Consider the following 25,183-nt stretch of genomic DNA (forward strand, 5'->3'; position numbering starts at 1 on the left):
TTTAAAAAAACTGTTGGAGTCTAGTAGTCTTCATAACATGCTTTGGGGTTTCTGTTCTGGCACCGTAACAGACATGAAACTACTTCAAAAGCAATTAATTGACTGTGAAATAAGAAACTGAAGTAAAGTCACTTACATAGGAAAATGTGTAGTCAACTTGTGCAATGAGTACCAACAAGAGCCAAACTGACACCAAATAAAACAGTCAGTGTGGCTTACTCTCCAAATTTTCTTCAATCGCATGTACAAATATTAAAATCAGGCATTAGGTACTAGTTTTCCAGTTTATTCTTGTTAAACATGCCAGATATCCACAAAAAATGTTTACAACAATTCATTGGCCTGGATCACAACAAACTTTTGCATGACCTTTAAAACAAAAATGGTACTAGAATCATGAAACAAAATCTGCAGGTAAAGTTCAAGTATAATTTTAAAAAAACAAGTCGAAATGGGTTAAAATGACACTATACCTTCTGATAAAACTGATGTATAACGAATGCAAAGAAAAAACTTGTAAAATAAAAGTTCAGGCTAGAAGGATCAAAACATGGAAAAGAAGACTGATTTGGGTTCTCCTCCCAATGTTCTGCTGTTGCCATTCCTCTTCTAAAGCTGATTACTTAATCGAAGTTAATCTTCTACATCTGTGCATTGATTAAAACGCTACAATATTGAAGATTTCACAAATTATGTTCATACTGACCAAAATTCTATAATTTTGTTTGAACCCAAAAGATTTGCAATGTTTTGGGAAGGAGACAAATGCACAATCACACATTAAATGTTTGTTACACAGCTTTCATTATTCTACCTCCCCATAATATACCCATGGTTTCAAACACACAATATTTTTCTGCCATACAGATAGCAAGTAAAGTTCAATTCATTTTATGACTCATTCCCAATTACAACCTGGATCTGTCCTTATAAAGTATGCTTCAATAACACTTCCTACAGTACAGTTTACTTGGCCTACTTTACCCTAGTGCAGATCCAGAGTTCTTCTGTAAATGTAGCTCAATCGCACATAATTGGAATAACGGCCCAAACATTTTGCTCTACTCAGTCTGAATTTGCTGATTAGTATATTCCTTTGTTATCCAGTCTTTTTAATTTCTTTCACCAAGACTTGTCAAAGATGGAAAAATGTCACTTTCTGAAAAAACTAAAAGAAAACACAAGTGATATCAATCCAAATGCTTTTGAATGCCAAAAGTATAATCATAACCTTAGTATAACTAGGCTACTGATTCTGCACCAATGATTCTGCAATGAGCACACCATCCCAATTAGTTTACATTTCATGCTATAGTAGTTATACAAAAATACTGACATTAACCATGAAAAGCCACAATAAAATGGTACTTCAGTTCATAAGCCAGAAATGAGAAAAGATTTCAGAGAATCCCTACAGTACAGAAGGAGTCCATTCGGCCCATCAAGTCTGCACTGACTCGCTCGCCAACAGAGCATCCCACCCAGGCCCTATCCACGTAACCCCGCTAATTCTCCTAATCTGCACATCTTTGGACTGTGGGAGGAAACCCACGGAGGTACAGGGAGAATGTGCAAACTCCACACCAGACAGTCACCCAAGGCCAAAATTGAATGTGGGACCCTGGTACTACAAGGCAGTAGTGCTAATCATTGTGCTACTGTTTATTGAAGGTTCTCCATCCAAAGCTCTTTCACCGTGGCATTTGTTTATGGAATAAAACACATATATTTTTGCTCCATTACTTTCCTTGCAGGATTATTCCAATCATTTAGCATGCAGATAAAGAAATTAATTTTATTCCTGATATTGGCCATCTGTTAAGGATCCCTACTGAAATGGACACTAGGAGTGATCAAGATTAGGCTTGGCTGTGCTTGCTCTTTCACATGTAGGGTTGTCATTACAGTATGGATGAGGGCAACCAAGAGAATGCAAGCACATTTATCAAAACATTGCCAAAAGTGGAATCCTGCAGGCTGCATTGCTCAATTGACCCCATCACTGAAGCAGTGATATTTCTGATAAAAAGTTAGGATCTGCAGCCTTGAATTACATTCGCTATAACAACTGCCAGGAATTTTAATTTAATCAATACAAAATAGCAAGAGATTCAAAATATCACTGTCGGAAGCACTAAATGAAAGATCACATCTTACCCATTTTCTTTCTCTGATTTGTTCCCAAGTGGAGTCATTTGATTAACAGAAGTCAAATTCTCTCTGTTAAATTTGTGTCTTGTATCATGAGGAGTCCTTAAATCTGCATCATAGACTTGCAGCATCTGGTACACAGATTAAATCAGTATACTATGGCAATAAATTGGTACATTACAAGTTACAAAAATAAATAAATTTTAATTTGAATGTAAACAAATCAGAAAAATTCCTATGAAATGGCCATACTAGATATAGAAAGAATTTTAAAGCAAAGGAGATGGCTAGATGCATCTGTGCCAGGTGTATGAAACAGGTAAACTTGTATTTGTATGGCATCTTTAACTGAGTAAAACATTCAGAAGTCAGAAAATAAGGACACTTGGCCTCTCAAGTCCACGTTTTCTCTGTGGAACAATCCCATGACCCCATTCTATCTCCATAGCCGTGCAAGTTTATTTCTGTCAACTGCCTATCCAATTTCCTTTTGAAGCCGTTCATTGCCTTGTAGGCAGCAAGTTTCAGGTAATTGCCACTCTGCATAAAAAGATTGTTCCTCACATCTTCCTTGCACCTTTCGCTTGAAATCTTCTAATCCTTGTACCACTAGCTAATGGAAATAGCTCTTTTGTCTACTTTATCCAAACCTGTCATCATCTTGCACACCTCTATCAAAGTTCCCCTTAAATCTGCTTTGCTCCAAAGAGGATAACCTCAGCTTCTTCTACCCAATCTTGGAGCTAAAAAAAACCGTTGCCCCCGAAACCATTCTGGTAAATCTCCTCAGCATCCTCTCAAGGCCCTTCACATCCTTCCTAAAGCGTAGTGACAAGAACTGGATGCAATACTCTGGTTGTGGCCTCACCTAGGGATTTATACAGGTTCAGCATAATTTCCCTGCTATTGTATTCAACATGTCTATTTATGAAGTCTAAGATTCCATATGCTTTACTAATCACTCTCAATATGTCCTGTCACTTTCAAAAATCTATGCACATGAACACCCAAGGTCTCTCTGTTCCTGTACTTTAGAACTGTGCCATTTAATCTATATTACCTCTCCCATTCCTCTGCTAAACAACATTACCTTACACTTCTGTATTTTCCATTGACCAGTTCTTTGCCTGTTGCAGTCATTTGGTGTCATCCTCACTTTTGCCATACCTCCAAATTTGTATTATCAGCAAGTTGAAATTTTACTCTTATTGCAACATCCAAGTCTTAACAAGTGTGCGCATTTACCCCACTAATCCCCCTAACCTTTTGTCTACTTTATCCAGTTGGCAGTTGGTCAAAGAAGCAATTTAAGCAGGACAGAGGCATGGAGAGATTTAGGGAATGGCCAATGTAGACCAATTAGAATCAGGCATGTGTATGCAGTCAGCCAGAATCAGAGGATCGCAGATAATTGAGGGTTGGAGGGCTAAAGGAGATTAGAGATAGGCAAGACCTTGGCGGGATTTCAGAACACAGGTGAGGAGTTTAAAATCAAGGCATTGTCAGACTAAAGCCAGTGAAGGTCAGCACATTTGGGGGCAATGGGTGAAAGGGGCTTTGCGTGAATTAGGACATGAGCAGCAGAGCTTTGGGAGACCTCACTTAGAGGGAGAAAGATAGTAGGCTGATCAGGAATCCAACTGGAATAGTCACGTCAAGATGTGACAAAGGTATAGCCTAGTTCCTTTGTTTTCCTCCATGCCTGCGTGGGACTGTGCACAGATGTCTCTGACCTCCTCTGGCATGGTGGCACAGTGATTGGCACTGCTGCCTTACAGCGCCAGAGACACTGGTTCAATTCCAGCCTTGGGTGACTGTGTTGAGTTTGCACTTTCTCCTCGTGTCTGTGTGGGTTTCCTCTGGGTGCTCTGATTTTCTTCCACAGTCCAAAGATGTGCAGGTAGATTGGTATGCTAAATTCCCCATTAGTGGCCCAAGATGTGTAGGTATGGGGGACTAGTGGGGTAAATGCACAGGCTTCATAAATTGTAGAGTAAGAGGGGGAAGGTTCAAGACACATAAGGAGAAGCTACTTCTCAGAGGGTTGTGAATCTATAGAACTCACTGCCCCAGAGTGCAGTGAATGCAGAATCAATGGATTCAAGAAAGAGATAGATAAATATTTGATCAAAAGTGTGATAAAGGGCTATGGGGAAAAGGCAGGGAAGTGGAGTTAAGATGAGATGAAGATCAGCCATGATTACAGAATGGCAGCGCAAACTCGAAGGGCTGAATTGCCAACCCTCGCTCCTAATTCCTAAATTATTGACTCACCAAACTGACTGACAACATAAGAGGGAAAAAAAACTTAGAAATGGTTTTAACTAAAACTCCTCAATGTGCTATTGTCTCAGTAAATTACAAAATCCTTCCTCAAGGATACCTGGAATAATATATACTAACTGTGCTTGATCAATTTGTATAGGTACAGCCAAGCCTTTTGCCACACACATTTCAGAAACCTAGAATTCCTTATTCTTTTTTGAAAACTCATTTGAAAAAAAGTGCATCATAGAACCATAAAATCCTTACAGTGCAGGAGACCATTTGGCCCATCACACCAGATTCTTTCCCTTTTGACGTTTTAGTGTTCAATGCATTTACTCTTCCAACCAAAATATATCACCATACAATCCCCAGTCAGTTTTGCAGCACAGAAAGAAGCCTTTCGGCTATCGTGCCTGTGCCAGCCATCAAATATCTATTTATTCTAATCCGATTTTCCAGTACTTATATGCTATGGCGTTTCAAGAGCTCATCTAAATGCTTAAATGTTGTGACCGTTCTTGCCTCTATCACCCTTGCAGGCAGTAAGTTCCAGATTCCCACCACCCTCTGGGTGAAAAATATTTTCTTCAAGTTCCCTTTACATCTCCTGCCCCTTACCTTAAATCTATGCCCTCTGGTTATAGATACCTCTACCTAGTCGTTGTGGGGTCAGGCAGAATATAAATGGCTCAGCAGTCCTGGAATGATGGTGAACAATTGAACAACTCACTGGATGCAGATGCTCCACAAATATCCTCAATGATGGAGGAGCCCAGCAAATCTGTGCAAAAGATGAGGCTGAAGCATTTGCAACAGTTGTTAGCCAGAAGTGCCAAGTGATCCATCTTGGCCTCCTCTGGAGATCCCCAGCATCACAGATGCCAGTCTTCAATCAATTCGATTCATTCCATGTGATGTCAAGAAATGGCCAAAAGGCCCCAACAACATTCCAAAAACCATACTGAGACATGCTCCAGAATTAGCCCATGCCCCTAGTCAAGTTGTTCCAGCTACAACACTGGCATCTATTGGCAACGTGGGAGACTGCTTAGGTTATGTCCGGTCCTTAAAAAGCAGGACAAATCCAAATAGTCCAATTGCCACCCCATTAGTCTACTCTTGATCAGTTATGGAAGGATTGTCTGTTCACTGCGCTCTGTTTGGGTTCTGCCAGGACCACTCAGCTTCTGACCCCATTACAGCCTGGTCCAAACAAAGGATGGCACAGTGGTTAGCACTGCTATCTCTTGGCATCAGGGATCCAGGTTCAATTCTGGCCTTGGGTGTCTGTATGGACTTTGCATGTTCTCCCAGTGCCTGCGTGGGTTTCATCCAGGTGCTCCAGTTTCCTCCCAGTCCAAAGGTGTGTAGGTTAGGTGGATTAGCCATAGTAAATGAGCGGGGTTGCGGGGGATAAGACAAGGGGGTAAAACACATTATCAGAGTCAGTGCAGATTTGATGAGCCGAATGGTCTCCCTCTGCACTGTACGGATTCTATGAAAAACATGGACTAAAGAGCTGAACTTCAAGAGGTTATGCAAGAGTAACTACCCTTGACAGCAAAGCAGCTAGATGAACTTAAAGCCAGACTCACTTTTCAAAGACAACTGAGAGACTGCTGTGTACTTTGTTTCAGAGACATGGCTCACTCTTGCTTCACCATACTGTGCCCTACAACCAGAGGGCTTCTCAATCCACCGAATAGACCGTACAGCAGCCTCAGGTGAGGCGGGGTCTGCTTTCTAACCAACACCTCTTGCTGCCTAGACATAGCAACACTGGCGAGTTTCTGCTCACAAAGCCTAGAATACCTGACGCTATAATGCCACGCCTACTACCTTCTACAGGAGAACACCTCTGTTATCCTGACAGCAGTTTACATCCCACCTCATGCGGATGTGAAGATTGTGCGGGACAAAATATACACTACCACAACTAGCCTTGAGACAAAACATCGCGAGGTCTTATTCATTGTGGCCGGGAACTTCAATCAGGCCAAGCTCAAGAGCGTCCTACCAAGATACCACCAACACATCCGTTCCACCAGAGGCCCAAACATTCTAGACCACTGCTACACAAATAACATGCCTCCCGCTCTATCGCCCACCCACACTTTGGCAAATCAGACCACAAGGCTATGCTCATGCTCCCGGCTTACAAGCAAAAACTGAAGTGGGAGAATCCATTAAAGAAAGTTGTGCAATGTTGGTCCGAGGACTCAGATGAGCTCTCAGGGACTGCTTCAAGTCAGTAGACTGGTCAGTATTTAAAAACTCTGCGACCAGCCTAAATGAATACGCTACTATAGTAACCGACTTCATCAGTAAGTGTGCAGAAGACTGTGTGCCAAAGAAGCAAATCCATGTGTTTCCCAACCGGAAACCATGGATGAACAGGGATATTCACTGCTTGCTGAAGTCCAGGTCTGAGGTGTTCAAGTCAGGCGACCCTGACTTATACAAGAAATCCAGGTATGATCTATGGAGATCCAAAGATGCCAAAAGACAGTAGCGGAGCAAGCTAGAGTCCCAGGCTAGCCACACAGACTCCCAGTGACTATGGCAAGGTCTGCAAGACACAACAGGGTATAATTTGAAGGCATGTAAAAAAGCTGGCACAAATGCATCCTTCCCTGATGAGCTCAATGCATTCCATGCGTGTTTTGAGCAAGAGCAAGCCCTCCAACCCAGAAGCCTCGGACGAACCTGTGTCTGAGGTCACCATCGCAGAAGTCAGAGCAGCCATCTCGAAAATCAACTCACGCAGAGTGACTGGTCTGGATGGGGTACCCGGACGAGCACTCAGATCCTGTATGGAACAGTTGGCAGGGGTATTCGCAGATATCTTTAACCTCTGTGCCAATCTCAGGTCCCCATTTGCTTCAAGAAGACAACCATTATCCCAGTACCAAAGAAAAGCAAGGTAGCACAGCTTAATGACTATTGTCCAGTGGCTCTGACATCCATCATTCTGAAGTGCCTCGGCAGGTTAGTCATGGCATGAATCAATTCCAGCCTCTCACATTACCTGGATCCACTACAGTTCGCCTACCACTGCAACAGGTCCACAGCAGATGCCATCTCCCTGGCCCTACGCTCAACCCTGGAACACGTAGATAACAAAGACACCTATGACAGACTCCTATTTATTGACTACAGTTCAGTCTTCAACACCATTATTCTTACAAAACTCATCTCCAAATCCCATAGCCTGGGGCTCAGCTCCTCCCTCTGCAACTGGATCCTTGATTTTGTAACATCAGTGTACTTTTAAGTTTTTTAAAAAAATTATGATCTCTGCAGCTCTCAGCTTCAGTGCTTTCTTAGCCTTAGCACACAGGCTCAGCTAATGTCATTTGTTACCAGCTTGACTACAGATGTACTTTTATTGCTACTTCAATAACTTAAATGGGGGTTGTCCAGAGAACTGCAGACTTCATCCAAAGGACCCAAGTCCAGTATTATGTGAGCATTAATCTTCGCTGTGTTAAGCCTGTGAAAAGAGTCTTTTGTCTACAGGACTGGTTTGATTGAAACACATTAGATATATCTGTTGAGGTTATACATTATCGTGGTTGTTTTGTTTCTTGTTTGTAATTGATGAGTTCTTGTTAATTTTCTTACTCTACATGTTAACTATATTTTAAAATAAACTTTGTTTGATAAAAGTTCCCAGTGGGTCGTTTGAAACATATCATACTTATCCTAGCCAAATTCAAGAGGCAAAACTTATGATCCAGGCAGGCTCGTAAAACACTTGAGTTTCTGACCCGAATCATAGACCGCAATCAGTAATTTAGGAAACAACACCTCCTTCACGATCATCCTCAACATCAGTGCTTCACAAGACTACGTCCTCAGCCCTTACTATACTCCTTATACACCTAGGACTGTGGCCAAATTCCCCTCCAACTCAATTTTCAAGTTTGCTGATGACACTACTGTAGTGGGTCAGATCACAAATAATGATGAGACGGAGTACTAGAAAGAGAGAATCTGGTGAGCTGGTGCAATAACAATCGCTGCCTCAAAGTCAACAAAACGAAGGAGATAGTCATCAACTTCTGGAAGCGCAATGGAGGAGGACATGCCCTTGTCTACATCAACAGGGAAGAAGCAGAAGTGGTAGAGAACTTCAAGTTTCTAGATGTCCAGATCACCAACAACCTGTCCTGGTCCCCCCATGCTGACACTATAGTTAAGAAAGCCCACCAACGCCTCCACTTTCTCAGGGAACTAAGGAAATTTGGCATGTCCCTTACGACTCTCACCAACTTTTACAGATGCACAACAGAAAGCATTCTTTCTGGTTGCATCACAGCTTGGTATGGCTCCTGCTCTGTTCAAGACTGCAAAAAACTACGAAGAGTCGTGAACGAAGCTCAGTCCATCACAAAGCAGCCTCACATCCGCTGACTCTCAACACTTCCCACTTCCAGTATAATCAAGGACCCCATGCACCCCGGACATACTCTCTTCCACCTTCTTCTGTCAGGAAAAAGATACAAAAGCCTGGGGACATGTACCAACCAACTCAAGAACAGCTTTTTCCCCTGCTGCCAGACTTTTGAATGGGCCTACCTCGTTGGTCTCTCTATACCCTAGCTATGGCTATAACTCTACATTCTGCACTCTCTCCTTCCCTTCTCCAAGTATGGTGTGCTTTATCCATATAGCGCACAAGAAACAATACTTTTCACTGTGACAATAATAAATCAAATCAAAGCATTTGACCAAGTGCAGCATCAAGGAGCCCTGACAAAAACTGGATTCAATAAAAGGAGAAACCACTTCACTGGCTGAAGTAATACCCAACACAAACCAAGTGGCTATTGGAAGCCAATTATCTCAGTCCCAGGGCATCACTGCATGAGTTCCTCAGGATAGTGTCCTAGGCCCAACCACCATCAGCTGCATCATCAATAACTTGTTCTCCACAAGACCAGGAATAGGGATACACGCTGATGATTTTACAATGTTCAGCATGATTTGCAACTCTTATGTTCACATGTAGCAAGACATGGATAACATTCAGGCTTGGGCTGAGTAGTGACAAGTAACATTCACACAAGTGCTAGTTAACAACGATCTCCAACAAGAGAGAATCTAATAATCTCATCACATTCAGTGGCATTACTATCAACATCCTGTGGAAATTTTGTGGCGAGTAATTTGTCTCCCAACTCTCTAAAGCCTTTTACCATCTGCAAGGCACAAGTCAGGAGTACGATGGAACTCTCCACTTGGCTGGCTGAGGTGCGGCTTCAGCAACACCATCTTGACACTATCCAGGACAAAGCATTCCACATGATTGGCACACATTCCACCACCTTCAATTATTTACGGTTTATATCAATGACTTTTAATGAGGAGACTAAAGGTAACTAGCCTAGTTTTCTAACCATACAAGTTTCAGTGTGAAAGTATGACGAAGGCACAAGAGATTGCAAAAGAATTTTGACAGGTTGAGGGAAACGTCAAAGACTTGGAAGATGGAATATAATGGAGAAAAGCAAAATTATACCCATTTCTATAGGAAAAATAGGAAAGCAGAACATTTTTAAAATGACATTAATAGATTAGGCCATTTGGCCCCTCAAACCTTCTCCAACATTCAATAAAACCATGGCTGAAATTCCATTTTCCTGCCTGCCCCCATCACCTTTGATACCCATGTAGATCATAAAATCTATCCAACGCAATCTTACAAATATTCAATGATCCAGACTTCACTATGCTGTAGTAAATTCCAAAGATAACCAACCTGCAGAAGAAATTCTTCCTCATCTCAACCTTATTTTGAATCTGTTCCCCCTGTTCTAGATTTCCCCACAAGAAGAAACATCCTCACAGCATCTGCTCTGTCAAGCCCCCATCAGAATCTTAATAAAATCACAATTCTTCTAAACATCAGAGTATTTGCACAATCTGCTCAACCTTTCCTCCTAAACTAATCCCCTCATCCCAGGAATCAACCTAGTGGACATTCTTTAAACTGCCACAAATGCAAGTATATTCCTCAAGTACAGAAGCCAAAACTGCACAGTGCTCCAGGTATTGTCTCACCAATGACGTGTACATTTTATTACTGTACGAAATAGCACATTGTACGACATGCAATCCTGAGATTACTACGCTTGAGGTGCTGCTCTTATCTCCAAATTGCTGAAACTCCATTTGCACAGGTTCCAAACTGAAGCACAACTTCTGACTGTTCTGTTTAATTCTCCATCATCTTTCTTTGCGTCTGGTTCAGTCACTATTCAGAACTCCATGTTGCAGTTACATAAATGCCAGTCTACTGTCCACTTATAGAGCAATACCAATGCTGCACATTGTCCATGGCCACCCTCATCCAAATGGCTGACATTGCTTTTTTTTTCAATTCAATTCAGGGCTTTTGTACATTGTTCCCAGTCTTCATTTGCTATTTTGAAGCAACCAATCATTCCTATCACCTTATTTGTAACATTCAGTTATTAAAGACAAAAAGATAAAAGATAAAAAGGTAGTGGACCAAAATCTACATCTATTGCTTTTATTCAATGTATCAATTTAGTAATTTCTAATTAATCTTAGAACAGTTAAAATTAAAAGAAACATAACCAACCTTAAGAACATCTGCAGTAATCTCCGTTGTCATTTCTGGGGCCTTTGGTGTATTTAGAATTTCACAGTCAGTCATCATTATTGGAGGCGATGGTGATTTGTTGCATCCATTCAGAAAGTAATTCTCAGTACTAATGGCTGGTGGCTGAGGTTCTTCTAAACTCAACACATCTGTTGCAGTTTTGTTTATAAGTGTAGCGGTTTCTTCATTTTTAAAATAGTGACCCTAAAGAGTAAAATTTAATATAGAAAATATACAAGTGCCCCACATAAAAGGGGATTTGGTGCCATTTGTACTTTATTCAATTGATTAAAAGTTTATTTATTTTAGTTTGTCATAAGCAGGCATACATTAACACTGCAATGAAGTTACAGTGAAAATTCCCAGTCACCATATTCCAATGCCTGTTTGGGTATACTGAGGGAGAATTTAGCATGGCCAATGCACCTAACCAACACGTTTTTTGGACTGTGGGAGGAGACCGGAGCACCTGGAGGAAACCCACGCAGACACAGGGAGAACATGCAGACTCCACACAGACAGTGACCCAAACCGGGAATTGAACCCAGGTCCCTGGCACTGTGAGGCAGCAGTGCTAACCTAATTATGCCACCATGTCACCCCAGAAAACTTTTGGTTGATAAAATAAATACCCTCTAGCAACCAAAAAGAAAATACGTTTTTACACCATTGGCGAGGTTGTGTGGAATGCAATTGGACTGGGGTGAACACAGTAAGAGTTTTAACAACACCAGGTTGAAGTCCAACAAGTTTATTTGGTAGCAAATACCATTAGCTTTTGGAGCGCTGCTCCTTCGTCAGATGGAGTGGAAATCTGCTCTCAAACAGGGCACAGAGACACAAAATCAAGTTACAGAATACTGATTAGAATGCGAATCCCTACAACCAACCAGATCTTAAAGGTACAGACAATGTGAGTGGAGGGAGCATTAAGCACAGGTTAAAGAGATGTGTATTGTCTCCAGACAGGACAGCCAGCAAGTCCAGGAGGCAAGCTGTGGGGATTACTGATAATGTGACATAAATGTCACATTACCTAAACACGTTAAAGAAGCCATCCCCCACGGACAAGCCCTCCGTATACACAGGATCTGCTCGGATGAGGAGGATCGCAACAGACACCTCCAGACGCTGAAAGATGCCCTCATAAGAACAGGATATGGCGCTCGACTCATCGATTAACAGTTCCGACTCGCCACAGCGAAAAACCGCACCGACCTCTTCAGAAGACAAACACGGGACACGGTGGACAGAGTACCCTTCGTCGTCCAGTACTTCCCTGGAGTAGAGAAGCTACGGCATCTCCTCCGGAGCCTTCAACATGTCATTGATGAAGACGAACATCTCGCCAAGGCCATCCCCACACCTCCACTTCTTGCCTTCAAACAACCGCGCAACCTCAAACAGACCATTGTCCGCAGCAAACTACCCAGCCTTCAGGAGAACAGTGACCACGACACCACACAACCCTGCCACAGCAACCTCTGCAAGACGTGCTGGATCATCGACACGGATGCCATCATCTCACGTGAGAACACCATCTACCAAGTACACGGTACCTACTCTTGCAACTCGGCCAACATTGTCTACCTGATACGCTGCAGGAAAGGATGTCCCGAGGCATGGTACATTGGGGAAACCATGCAGACGCTACGACAACGGATGAATGAACACCGTTCGACAATCACCAGGCAAGAGTGTTCTCTTCCTGTTGGGGAACACTTCAGCGGTCACGAGCATTCGGCCTCTGATCTTCAGGTAAGCGTTCTCCAAGGCGGCCTACACGACAACGCAGAGTTGCTGAGCGGAGACTGATAGCCAAGTTCCGCACACATGAGGACGGCCTAAACCGGGATGTTGGATTTGTGTCACATTATCAGTAACCCCCACAGCTTGCCTCCTGGACTTGCTGGCTGTCCTGTCTGGAGACAATACACATCTCTTTAACCTGTGCTTAATGCTCCCTCCATTCACATTGGTTGTAGGGATTCGCATTCTAATCAGTATTCTGTAACTTGATTTTGTGTCTCTGTGCCCTGTTTGAGAGCAGATTTCCACTCCATCTGACGAAGGAGCAGCGCTCCGAAAGCTAATACTAATTGCTCCCAAATAAACCTGTTGGACTTTAACCTGGTGTTGTTAAAACTCTTACTGTGGAATGCAATTGGCATTCCTTGCTGTCTGGGAGAAGGAGCTGTTTAATTTCGCTTTTCTACAACAGCAAGCAGATAATGGTAACTCCAAAGTGTGTGCGTGCATTCAGACAATCTTATGTCTTACTGGCAACGTGTCATTTTTCCATTTTAAGGTGATCAGGAAACATAGTAATTGTTCCTTATATTTTTTTAGTAATATGTATTCAACACAATATGGGATTGTTAAACCAAAGTACACTATTCTAGATACAATGAATAAAGATATAAATTCCAGTTCATAGAAGTCTCAGATGTTTCAGTGAGTGAGTAGTCACTATGGAACATATTTCCTGGGGAGACAGCATAAGCAGTTTGTATCAAGTGCATCTTAAAAGTTTTTGGTAAAGAAAAAGATTGAGGTATGGTACACGAGTAATTTGAGAATTGACAAAAGCATACTTGTGAAGCAAAAGGTGACTTTGGACTTGTAGTTCTCAAAGCTCTCCGTTGCTGGAGCCTTCCATGTCTCATTTCTTGTAGAATAATTGACATATAGATTGCTGTGTAATTAACAACTTTAATACTTTTGTACCATTTGATTATAAGATAGAAGGCAGCAAAATGGATGGACTTTGTCTTTCTCCACGTAGAAATTCAGATGTTCCAATGCTTGATCTGTAAATCAACTCCATACAATTGTCTTTCATATCTCTTGTTACCCAACTAAATTTTGTTCAATATTGATATGTCTCCCCATTGGAGAAATAATTTATGCTAAAAGTGTCACAGTGAGGGGCTAGACATTAGATGTAGCGAAACTAGTTCCATTGGTTAAAAGGATTGAGAATTACAGCACTCTGATTTAAGGCAATTGGCCTGCTTATATAGGGTAAGTGAATGGGCTGGAAAATGACAGATGGAATGTAATATGAATAAGTGTGAAGCGATTCACTTTGAGAGCAATTAGGAAGGTAGATGGTATGTTGGCCTTCATCAAAAAGGGGATTTGAGTGCAAGAGTAAAGATGTCTTGCTGCTGTTATATAGAGCTTTGTTGAGACCCCACCTAGAATGTTGCATACAGTTTTGTTTCCCTTATCCAAGGAGGGATATACCAGAGAGTGTGCAACTGAGGTTCACCGGATTAAATCTTAAGATGACAGGATTGTTTTATGATTAGAGATCGGGGAAAATGGATCTGGACTCTCGAGTTTTGAAGAATGAGGGATAACTTCATTGAAACTTAAAATTCTTATAGCACGACAGGGTAGATGTAGATGTTTTTTCTTGACTGGTGAATCTAAAACCAGGGGGCATAATCTCAGGATAAGGAGTAGGCTATTTAAGACTGAGATGAGGAGGCATTTCTTCATTCAAAGAGGTGAATCTTTACATTGGAAGGCTGTGGAGGTACGATCATTGAACATGTTCAAAACAGAAATCAATAGATTTCTGACACTAATGATATCAAGGGATAAGAAGATAGCAGGGCAAAGCAGTGCTGAGGTAGATAATCAGTCATGATCTAATTGAATGGCGGAGCAGGTTCCACGGGCTAAATGCCTTAATCAGTGAGAGTGGCTATGATCTGACATGAGTTTGTGGTAGAGACATATACAATTGAGGCTTTCAAAACAGAATTGATCAGCACCTGAAAAGGAAAAAAATTGCAGGCATGACGGGCCAAATGGCTTCCTTTTGTGCTGCAACCAATGTTTCATTAGATCAAACCAAATTCTCAAGGAGTTACATTCACAGTGCAGCAGAATTAAGAAAGGCATGTTTGGATTTTCAGGGGTCTCAACCAGAGTGCTTTAAATAATGTATTGCAGAAAACAATTGAGAGATTCTGATAGACATTTAGGCCTATTAACATGCAAATGCTTCTGTTCAGACAAGTCCAACATATCTGCTAACAGTATATTCTTGGGATGGGGTAGTTAATTTGGAAGCCTGCTGGAAAATTTCTTAGGGACATGTGCTTTCACTTTGAGTTCAAGAGAAAAGTAACACTTGAACAGGGAAAAAAGCAGCCATACAGGTAGGAACAAGACCAATCATAACTTTTAAATGATTGTTTAGAGTGATTGGAAAATGTTGACAAAATTGGCTAATCTTTCTGCAAAGCCATATCAAAGTGTATTTGATAGCAATTACTATTTGCAGATCTGAGACAACATGAATATAGTTGCTCATTTCATACAATTTTAAATTAGCACTAAAGATCATACTCACAGTAGATTGCTTTTTCAGCCATGGTGTTTCAAAATGAGGTAGTACTGGAGAGGACACAGAGTCATTTGATTTTCTTTTATCTGCTGGAGCTTGGGAGAAACCTTTATGAATTTTTAGACCAGGCGTGCAGAACACAGGAGGCAAAGGGGAATTCAGCATATCTGCAGCTAAAAAAATAGAAAATTACAACCAATTTATCAAGGCAGTAATATTTTATTGAAATACACAAGCTACTTAGAATTTGAAACCCAAACGTAGGCATTATTTTCAATGTATTGAATGAGCAGAGGTAAACATTTTGGATTTGCAACTGAAAAGAAAAACAACTTGCATCTATATCGTGCCTTCCTCGACCACAGGATGCTCCAAAACACTTTACAGCCGATCAAGTACTTTTGAAGTGTAGTGACTGCTGTCATGTAGGAAATGTGGCATATAGTTTTCACACAAACTCCCATAAATAACCAGATTATCTATTTTTGTGAAGTTGACTGAGGAAGATTTTAAGTAGAACAAAAAAAAACAAAATTCCAAAAAGATCTCTTGCACTCAAACATTGCTTCAGTTATTTCATACTGGAAATAACATTCAAGATGTTCACTCAAATATGGAAGGCCTATTGTAATGAACCATAGAATCACAATGATATGCAACAGGTAGCCTTTCAGTCCATCATCCCTCTGCAGGCTCTTCGAAAGAGCTATCCAATTACTTCTGTTTCCTTGGCTTTTTCCTCTTACAAATGTTTCCCCTTTAAGTAGTTATTCAATTCCCTTTTGAAGTTATTAATGAATTTGCTTCCATCACTTCTTCAGGCCATGAACTCCAGATCATAACTCACTACATATTTCTCAAGGGACTACTGGTTATTTTACCAGTTACCATAACTCTGTGCCCTCTAGTCACCAATCCTTCTATCACTTGAAACTGTTTCTCCATATTCACCTATATAACACTTCATGATCTTGAATACCCATATCAAATCTTCCCTTCATCTTATTAATGATCTAGATCTTGGTGTGCAGGGGACAGTTTCAAAGTTTGTGAATGATACAAAACTTGAAAGTATTGTAAACTGAGGAGAGGACAGTATAGTATTTCAAAATGACAGACAAGTTGGTGAAGTGGGTGATAAAGTTCAAAGATGTGTGAGGTTATGCATTTTTGGTAGGAAGAACATGGAGACACAATATAAAATAACAAGGAAAATTCTTAGAGTGCAGGAGGAGAGGGGCCTGGGTGTTAATTTGCATAGGTGACAGGAAAGGTGGAGAGCGCAGTTAGTAAAGCATATAGTATTCTGGGTTTTAATTGGGGCAAAAGAATACAAGAACAGAGAGGCTATGTTGAACCTCAGCTGGAATATTGCATACTGTTCTGGATGCCAAAGTGCAGAAGAGGTCTACAAGAATGGTTTAAGGGATGAGAAACTTGTGTTAAGGATAGATTGGAGGGGTTTGGATTGTTCTCCTTCGAAAGAGAGGAGTTTTGATAGATGTTCAAAATTAAAAGGCTGGGCAGAGTAGATAGGGAGAAATTGTTGCCACTCAAAGGGATCAAGGATGGGAAGGCACAGATTTACCAAGCGATTTGCAAAAGCAGCAAATGTGATGCAAGAAAAACTCTTGGTTCAGTCCTGGAATGCACTGCCTGGAATTGTGGGGGCAGGTTTAAATCGAGGCATTTAGATGAATACTTGAATAGAAACAACATTCAGGGGTACAGGAAAAAGGCAGAGGACTGGCACCAAGTCATGGTGCTCCTTTGGAGAACCAGTGCAGGCATGATGGGCCAAATGGCCTCCTTTTGCACTGTAATAATTTGCGATTGAGAATGCGATGCTGTGGAAGTGATTCAATGGCATTGTCGCACACTATTGATTCTTGGTTCTGTAGATTGGACAGAACCCTTCAACAAGAAAGTATCTCATGCCTGCTCATTAGGAGCTGACCCTAACCTGCTGAGTGGACAGATGTCACACCATTGGTTTTGGAGCTAGAACATTTTGGAGACCTTCAGAGTTTTCAGTTCATCTTTATTGACAGCTTTCTGAAGTTCTTCAGCCTTGTTTGCCTAGCACTGGTTCTTCACCTCTTAATTGTACCTCAGCATGTGTTTTGCTGGATGACAACCAGCTTTCCTGGGTGATTTTGCACCATATATGCAGGATGTGAGCATTCTGCATATTATCTAGTAACTTGTCTATGTCTTGGTCTTATCAAACCAGTTTTGGTGCTTCCATTTGATGAATCCAAAGGACTCCAAATGCTGTACTGCAAGTGACATCCCATTAACATAGACATTAAGTTTTCTTCTGGGATACCAGCAAGCTCACATTTTATTCCAGTTCTTGCCCTTGGCCACATCTTATTAGGATAGATACAGACTTCTTTTGTGGTTTGACTGTCATAATGTATTGGGTGTTATCTTCAAAGATGTGATGCTCTTGACAAGCCAATAGAGGTGCTGAAGGTTGGTCAAACTAAGGCAACAGGTCGAACGCATGTTCATGATCGTTGTACAATAATGTTGTCCAACACATATTAATGTTTAGATCTTGGACGCATGCATGTAGTTTTCAGTTTATCAACTTGTTGGAAGATTGCGTTTGTGATGATACGATCAACTCTGCACTTGAGAGAAGAAACTGACTGTTGGAGTTTAATCTACCAATACTGTGACGTTTTATTACTCCCTTCTGTGTATTGCAGTCTGTGCCAACATACCACTGAAATCACCAGGGTGATGAGCTTGTCTTGGCAGGGTACTCCTCAGACAATCCTGCGGAGATCATCACAGAATGCTTCTTTAACCTTGTCTGTGTGTCAATGTTGGTGCATTATGTGAATGGTCTGCTGTGGATTCAAAAGCCTGTCCTAGTTTGGCACCATCTACCAATTTGCACTGAGGTTTCTGAAACGAAGCCATGCTCTATGCAAAATCCAGAGGAAGGGCTACTGAGCTAATGATACTTACTTCATCAAGACTAAACATTAATAGCTTAAACGTTCTGATTTGCAGAAAATAATCCTAAAGCCAAAACAATGGATACTTTATAATTTCAGTCTTTGTGCTGCCTACTAACAAGAATGTTTGGATTGGTTTTCCAGCATAAACCAATCCAGTCGGTAGACCTGCCAATGAATTGCATACATACAGGTTTAACACTGTTTGGTAACAGAAGCTTCATTCAAATATTTTAAATATTCAGCCTATACTTACTGTTGGGATCTGCCTGATGTGTATTAGAAGTCACAGAAACAATCTTTTCAGCCTGTTTGGACACAGAAGTTTGCCATAGATATTCTTCAGTTGCTGGTATAGAATTACAACTGGAAAATGTTTGGGGGGGGGGGGGAAGAGAAAAGAGAGAAAGAAAGAAAAGAGAAGGAACAAAAGAAAAAACATATTTCTATAAGATAATTCCTATAAGTAGATTAAAAAAATGACAAAATGCAATATATAACATTACTGACAAAAATCAATTGTACAATAACACAAAATGGCCATTTCTTTGGAATGTGGTGAGGGATGAAGAATGCAAATACTTAATTTTTCTCCCAGTCTTGGGTTAGAAGTGCCAAGAAAATTGTATACATGTAACCCCAACACACTGAAGCTGCCCTTAAAAAAAAAAATCAGATGGCACACTTAGCATCGTTAGCACTACTGGCAGAAACAGAAACTTTTAATTGCGTTGACAAAACCAGTGCTGTCATATGGTGGTCCCAGAAGTTACTGCAATTCTCTGAACAGAACATACACTTTCTCCTAAAAAAAATTGATCTAGAAATTAGGGTGCGCAGTGAAGAACAACTTACATTTATTTAGTGCCTTTAACATAATATATAACCCAAGGTGCTTTGCAGGAGCAGTACAAAACAAGACAGAGCCATACAAGGAGATATTGGATCAAATGACCAAGTGGGCTTCATGAGGAATGCACTCGATCCTATTTGGGGTTGACTATATTTTCCTAGTAAAGGTTTGAGCACACAGGAACTTGGGCCAATTCTGTTTCCCTGCCTGAGACAACGCAAGAGCAGGAGGATGGAACCACTCAAGGAAACAGGGAGGCTACAAAAGAAAATTGCTGCCTGCAAGAGGATTAACAGTCATCCTGCTGAATCTTTTTTTTTACAAGATTCACTTGGTGATGGGTCTCCCCAGAAGTAAACCATCTGAGGATTGCTAGGCTTTAAATTCAACAAAGGACTCGACTGGCATTAGACATAGGCTGTCTGCAAAACACTATGGCCCAGCTTTGTTAATTAGTATGCAACGTAATAAAACATGAGAGACAAGCAGTACAGGAATCCTCCACGAGTGACATTCTCAAATGGTCTCAGAGTCTGCCTTAGTTGATGTCCATCACTTACCTATCACACCACTTAGAATAATACATTTTGACCACAGTCTTGTGAAAGTCTAGGTGTGTATTATATTTGAGGGTGCATTATATTTGGAAAATTACAGTAAGTACCTTGCCACAGGGATAAAGATAGCTTAAAACAATGCTTTCCTATTTCAATCTTTATCACACACATGGACAAGTTTGTTCAAAATCAACATACAACCATAGCTATTGCAAATTATAAATTTTAGAATACGAACAACAGTGCAAACATTTCACTGTTATAAAAGCATACTAATTCTGTTTTGAACTGGGATGGTGGGGAGATGCGTGGGGAAAAAAAATCAATACAACTAAAATTTAGCTTGCAGTGAACTAGTCACTAATGATCTGCTTCTAAATCAGCTAGAATGGTCAACGATTAATGGCAACAAGAGAAACCTGTATTACAATTATTTCCAAAAACATTGTAAAACCTTTACCTGTTGATTTCTGGTTGAGCACATTTATTATACAGTGCCAAAGTAAAGTCATTTACATAACCAGTATGTTCTGTAATACCAAAATGTTCCAATTTAGGAGTGAGGAGCATCTCATCATCCAGCTTTAATGAGCATTTTGGTGTCTTTGACATAACTGGACCTTGTAATGTTGAAGGATGCCCATTTCTAGACAATTCTGGAGTGATTTGGGAATTTGAAGGCAGATTACATTCTGGCACCCCCCACACATTTTGAAACATTAGGTGACCAAGTCCAAAATCTTCAAGTGTAGGGGTACGCAAGGAGTTATTCAGCAAAGGCTTCTCATGTGATGGAGGATTGACAGCTTCATCATTTTGCTCTTCATGTTCAGAACTTTCAATCCCGTCCACTACAGTATTCACCAGTTCCATTTGTGGTTCTTGGAGGAAAAAAAAGCATTTTATTTAGAGATTCTCCACTTTGCTTTTACTTACTGCTTTCCTGCATAGCACAAATTAGGGTTTCAGTGGATGAGCCGACAAAGAAGCATTGTCAAGGGATTGTACAAGTTGGAAATGGATAGTCCTAGTGATGGCATGGTACAAAGTTGGAAGCTCACCTTGGGGACAAATCATTGAATCCCTACAGTACTAAAGGAGGTCATTTGGCCCATCGAGCCTGGACCGACCACAATCCCATCCTGGCCCTACACTCCCGTAACCCTACGCATTTACTCTGCTAATCCCCCTGACATTAGGAGCAATTTAGCATGGCCATCAACCTAACCCGCACATCTTTGGACTGTGGGAGGAAACCGGAGCATCCAGAGGAAACCCCACGCAGACACGAAGAATGTGCAAACTCCACACAGTGACCCGATGCCGGAATTGAACCTGGGACCGTGGCGCTGTGAGGCAGCAGTGCTAACCACTGTGCCACCGTGCTACCCATAAATGATACTAAATATTTAAATATGATACTAAAGCTTCAGTCTGGTTCAGCCACAGGCAATTACCAGGGAGAGGGTTGGAATTGATTACGAGGGAGTGGAGTTTACTACAGAACCGAAGGCAATGGCTTTAATATGATTGGCTTAATGCGTGTATTTGCAAAATCTTCACTATTGGATGCTTGGCTGTTGTATGGGCAAGCACAGTGGTACAATGCTTAGCACCGCTGCCTCACAGTGCCAGGGATCCAGGTTCAATTCCTGGCTTGGGCCACTGTCTGTGTGGAGTCTGCACAACCTCCTTGTGTCTGCGTGGGTTTCCTCTGGGTGCTCCTCCCACAGTCTGAAAGACATGCTGGTTAGGTGGATTGGCCATGCTAAATTCTCCCTCAGTGTACCTGAATAGGCACCAGAGAGTGGCGACTTGCGGATTTTCTCAGTAACTTCAATGCAGTGTTAATTTAAACCTACTTGGTGACTAATAAACAAACTTTAAGCTGTAATCAAATGAAGATCTTAAATTTGCAAGGTCAAGGCATGGCAGTTGGAAACTTCTGACAGTCATCTCAAGGTAAAGAACATTGAACAGGGTCACTGCTGAAATTTTCATTCACTACTATGCACAGTAAATTTATAACTCTTGCAACAATTCTCACTAATAGTTGTCTGATAGTAAAAGGTGACTTTTCATAGCTTTTTCTTTTGCATTCATCAGGACATTTTGCAAGAATACCAGCTTAAGGGGAAAAAACAACAATTCATACTCGATGAGAAGGGGGCTGATTAATTGGCAAGTGGGCTGCGATTGGCAGAGGTGTTGCCATGAAGAATGCACCAGATGGCGATTGACAGTTAATTGCCAAGCATTGTTTGAAATTCAAACCAGGCAGCTCAACCCCGATTGGTCATGGCATTACCTTTGAGGAGTGAATCATCAACAAATGGCTGTCAACAGGTGCAATGCGAATACATGTTCCATCTGCAAAGAACAAGACCCTGTGTATTCATGCACACAAATGTGCCACACTGCAAACCCAACTGTATCTTAAAGTGGTTGTCAGTGTAATTCTGAGCACCAAAGATTATTTAGCAAATGTTGCTCAATTGCAAAATCACTTCTAATGTTGGACACTGTTTTGCAAACATGGGTTGTTTGGATATGGTCTGAATCTTGCCCGTTGCAAACAGCTGCTGGGATATGCTGTTTGATACGATCCACTAGTCTTTGGGACGTACTGTTTATATACCTACCATTGCAGTGGCACGGAAATCCATATACCATATCATTCATGTGTGTAATAGGCAGAACATCTTTTTGGCTTGAAGGCAGCATTCTGTTAGTGGCAAATACCACTCGTGTTGCTACTGCATAGTAGCAGTATGAAACTATTAGCTTCACTTAATACCTTTGATACTCTTGCTCTTCCAGAGTAATTTGAGGTAGACTGGGCACTATTAAGGACCAATGGTTTGTTCATGAGTTTGCCTGATACACAGTACAAAATCTGATCTGAGTAGTCATTATCCCATGGGACGATCCCTATTTTAGCATCAAGCTCACATGGTGAGCAAGTAGCTCAGGGCCTATTTACAAAGAAGTTGTAGATAAGACCAGTTATGGTACATGTGACTGTAAGAATCCCAACATATGTATTGACTAGAGATGGTTGGCTTGCAGTAAACCATCGTAGAACACTCCATTGCAGATTTCTCAACTAGTACATCAAGGAAGGAGCTCACTTGTCTGCTCTATTTCAAAAGTGAATTTGAATGCAGGATGGAGCCCTTTAAGGCATCCATCAAGGAAATTACATGCAACTATGCATTTAAATGCAGCAAACATATCAGCCACATATCAGAAATATGCATGTGGCAAGAGATTAGGTGCCATTCCATCATGGACCCCCAAAAAAAACGTTTGCAAGAGCTGGGCCCAAAAAGAATCCCATGGCAGCAACATCTATCTGGGCCACATGCTGCCATTAAAACTGAAAGAGTTGCTGAGTTCATAAATTCAATGAATACTGATTCAGCAATTCTTACTAAATACAATTTTGCCACTGGTGCATGCTCCCATATAGTAGAATAACACTTGAAATATTTTTTTAAAAATCACAGTCGAATCATTATTATTCCGAAATATAGGTTTCAAGGAACACGAGATATAAAACACCAATTCTGCAGTTAGAAACATTTTGTAGGTCAGTCTAATTTAATTAATGTTATGGATTAAATTTTGGGATGCAGAAAGAGGGAGTGTTTAAAAACAGTATTCAAAATCTGAACCAAGTCATTATAGTACATACAAAATTGCATTTTGTTGTGCAAATTCCATTTTTTAAACTCCTGTTCTTTACCATGGGTTGTAGGGTAAAGTCCCATCATTCACAAATTCCTGGTTCACATTTTCACTTAATTGTGCTTTGTATATCACACGCCCATTGCATGAACAATGTTCGCTTATCTGCAGTTTCATAGAATCCTACAGTGCAGGAGGCCATTCGGCCCATCGAGTCTGCACCGACCACAATCCCATCCAGGCCCTATCCCCATAACACTATGCACTCGCCCTAGCTAGTCCCCCTGACACTAAGGGGACCCAAGCCAGGAATTGAACCCAGATCCCTGGCGCTGTGAAGCAGCAGCGCTAACCATTGTGCCACCTGATTTTTTAATAAAAATCCTACTAACTCCCTGACATTAAGGGGCAATTTAGCATGGCCAGTCAATCTAACCTGCACATTTTTGGACTGTGGGAGGAAACCAGAGCACCCAGAGGAAACCCACGCAGACATGGGGAGAACGTGCAGACTCTGCACAGACAGTGACCCAAGTCAGGAATCGAACCTGGTCCCTGGTGTTATGTGGCGGCAGTGCTAACCACTGTGCTGAGAGAAACATGTTTTAGTGAGGAGCTGAAGGAATTAGCATTAGTGCAGAAATGGTTTTGGGGAAATTGATAGTATTGAAGGTGGATAGATCTCCAAGTCCTGATAATCTTCATCCCAGAGTACTAAGGAAGTGGCCCTGGAAATAGATCCATTGGTGGTCATTTTCCAAAATTATTTGGACTCTAGAATGGTTCCTATAGATTGGAAGGTAGCTCCAATGCAAGTCCGCTATTCAAAAAGGAAGGTAGAGAGAAAATGGGCAGCACGGTGGCACAGTGGTTAGCACTGCTGCATCACAGTACCATGGACCTGAGTTTAATTCCAGCCTCGGGTGACAGCCTGTGTGGAGTTTGCACGTTCTCCCTGTGTCTGCGTGTGTTTCCTCTGGGTGCTCCAGTTTCCTCCCACAGTCCAAAGATGTATGGGTTAGGTTGATCGGCCATGCTAAATTGCCCTTACCGACAGGGGGACTAGGGTAAATGTGGGGTTACGGGGATAGGGCCTGGGTGGAACTGTTGTCGGTGCAGGCTCAATGGGCCGAATGGCCTCCTTCTGCATTGTAGAGAAATTATTATTCTATAGACCAGTGAGCCCAACGTCAGTACTGGGGAAGTTGCTAGAGTCTATCGTCAAGGATTTCATAACTCAGCATTTGAAAGGCAGTGGTATAATCAGCATGGATTTACAAAAGGGAAATCATGCTTGACGAATCTATTGGAATGGAGATGCAACTAGTAGAGTTGACCGAGAACCAGTGGATGTGGTTTATTTAGACTTTCAGAACGCTTTGGACATAGTTTCATCTAACATACCACTAAGTAAAATTAAAGCACATGGGATTGCAGATAATGTCTTGTGATGGATAAAAAGCTGGTTAGCAGATAGGAAGCAAAGAATTGCCATAAATGGGTCTTTGTGATTGGCAAGCAGTGACTAGTGGGATTCTACAGGGATTTGTGACAGGACCTCAACTGTTCACATTATATACTAATGATTTGGAAGAGGGAACTGAATGTATTATTTCCAAATTTGCAGATGATACAAAGTTGGATGGGAGGGTGAGCTGTGAGGAGGACATGCTTCAGTGTGATTTGGACAGGCTGAGT

General features: G+C 41.4%; 1 protein-coding gene across 1 annotated transcript in view; it reads right to left on the reverse strand.

Moving 5' to 3' along the window:
• Positions 1-267: 267 nt before the first annotated feature.
• Positions 268-25,183, reverse strand: part of ska3 (spindle and kinetochore associated complex subunit 3) — a 36,778-nt gene continuing 11,862 nt past the window's right edge. Inside the window, exons 5-10 of the mRNA XM_078222835.1 lie at positions 20,256-20,676; positions 18,642-18,751; positions 15,420-15,586; positions 11,030-11,254; positions 2,158-2,282; positions 268-1,168 (exon numbers count right to left, since the gene is read on the reverse strand). Of these exons, the coding sequence (XP_078078961.1) occupies positions 1,153-1,168; positions 2,158-2,282; positions 11,030-11,254; positions 15,420-15,586; positions 18,642-18,751; positions 20,256-20,676 (1,064 nt within the window). The 3' untranslated portion in view covers positions 268-1,152. The remainder of the gene's footprint in view (positions 1,169-2,157; positions 2,283-11,029; positions 11,255-15,419; positions 15,587-18,641; positions 18,752-20,255; positions 20,677-25,183) is intronic.

This window comes from Mustelus asterias, chromosome 10, assembly GCF_964213995.1.
Source record: "Mustelus asterias chromosome 10, sMusAst1.hap1.1, whole genome shotgun sequence".
Classification (NCBI taxonomy): domain Eukaryota; kingdom Metazoa; phylum Chordata; class Chondrichthyes; order Carcharhiniformes; family Triakidae; genus Mustelus; species Mustelus asterias.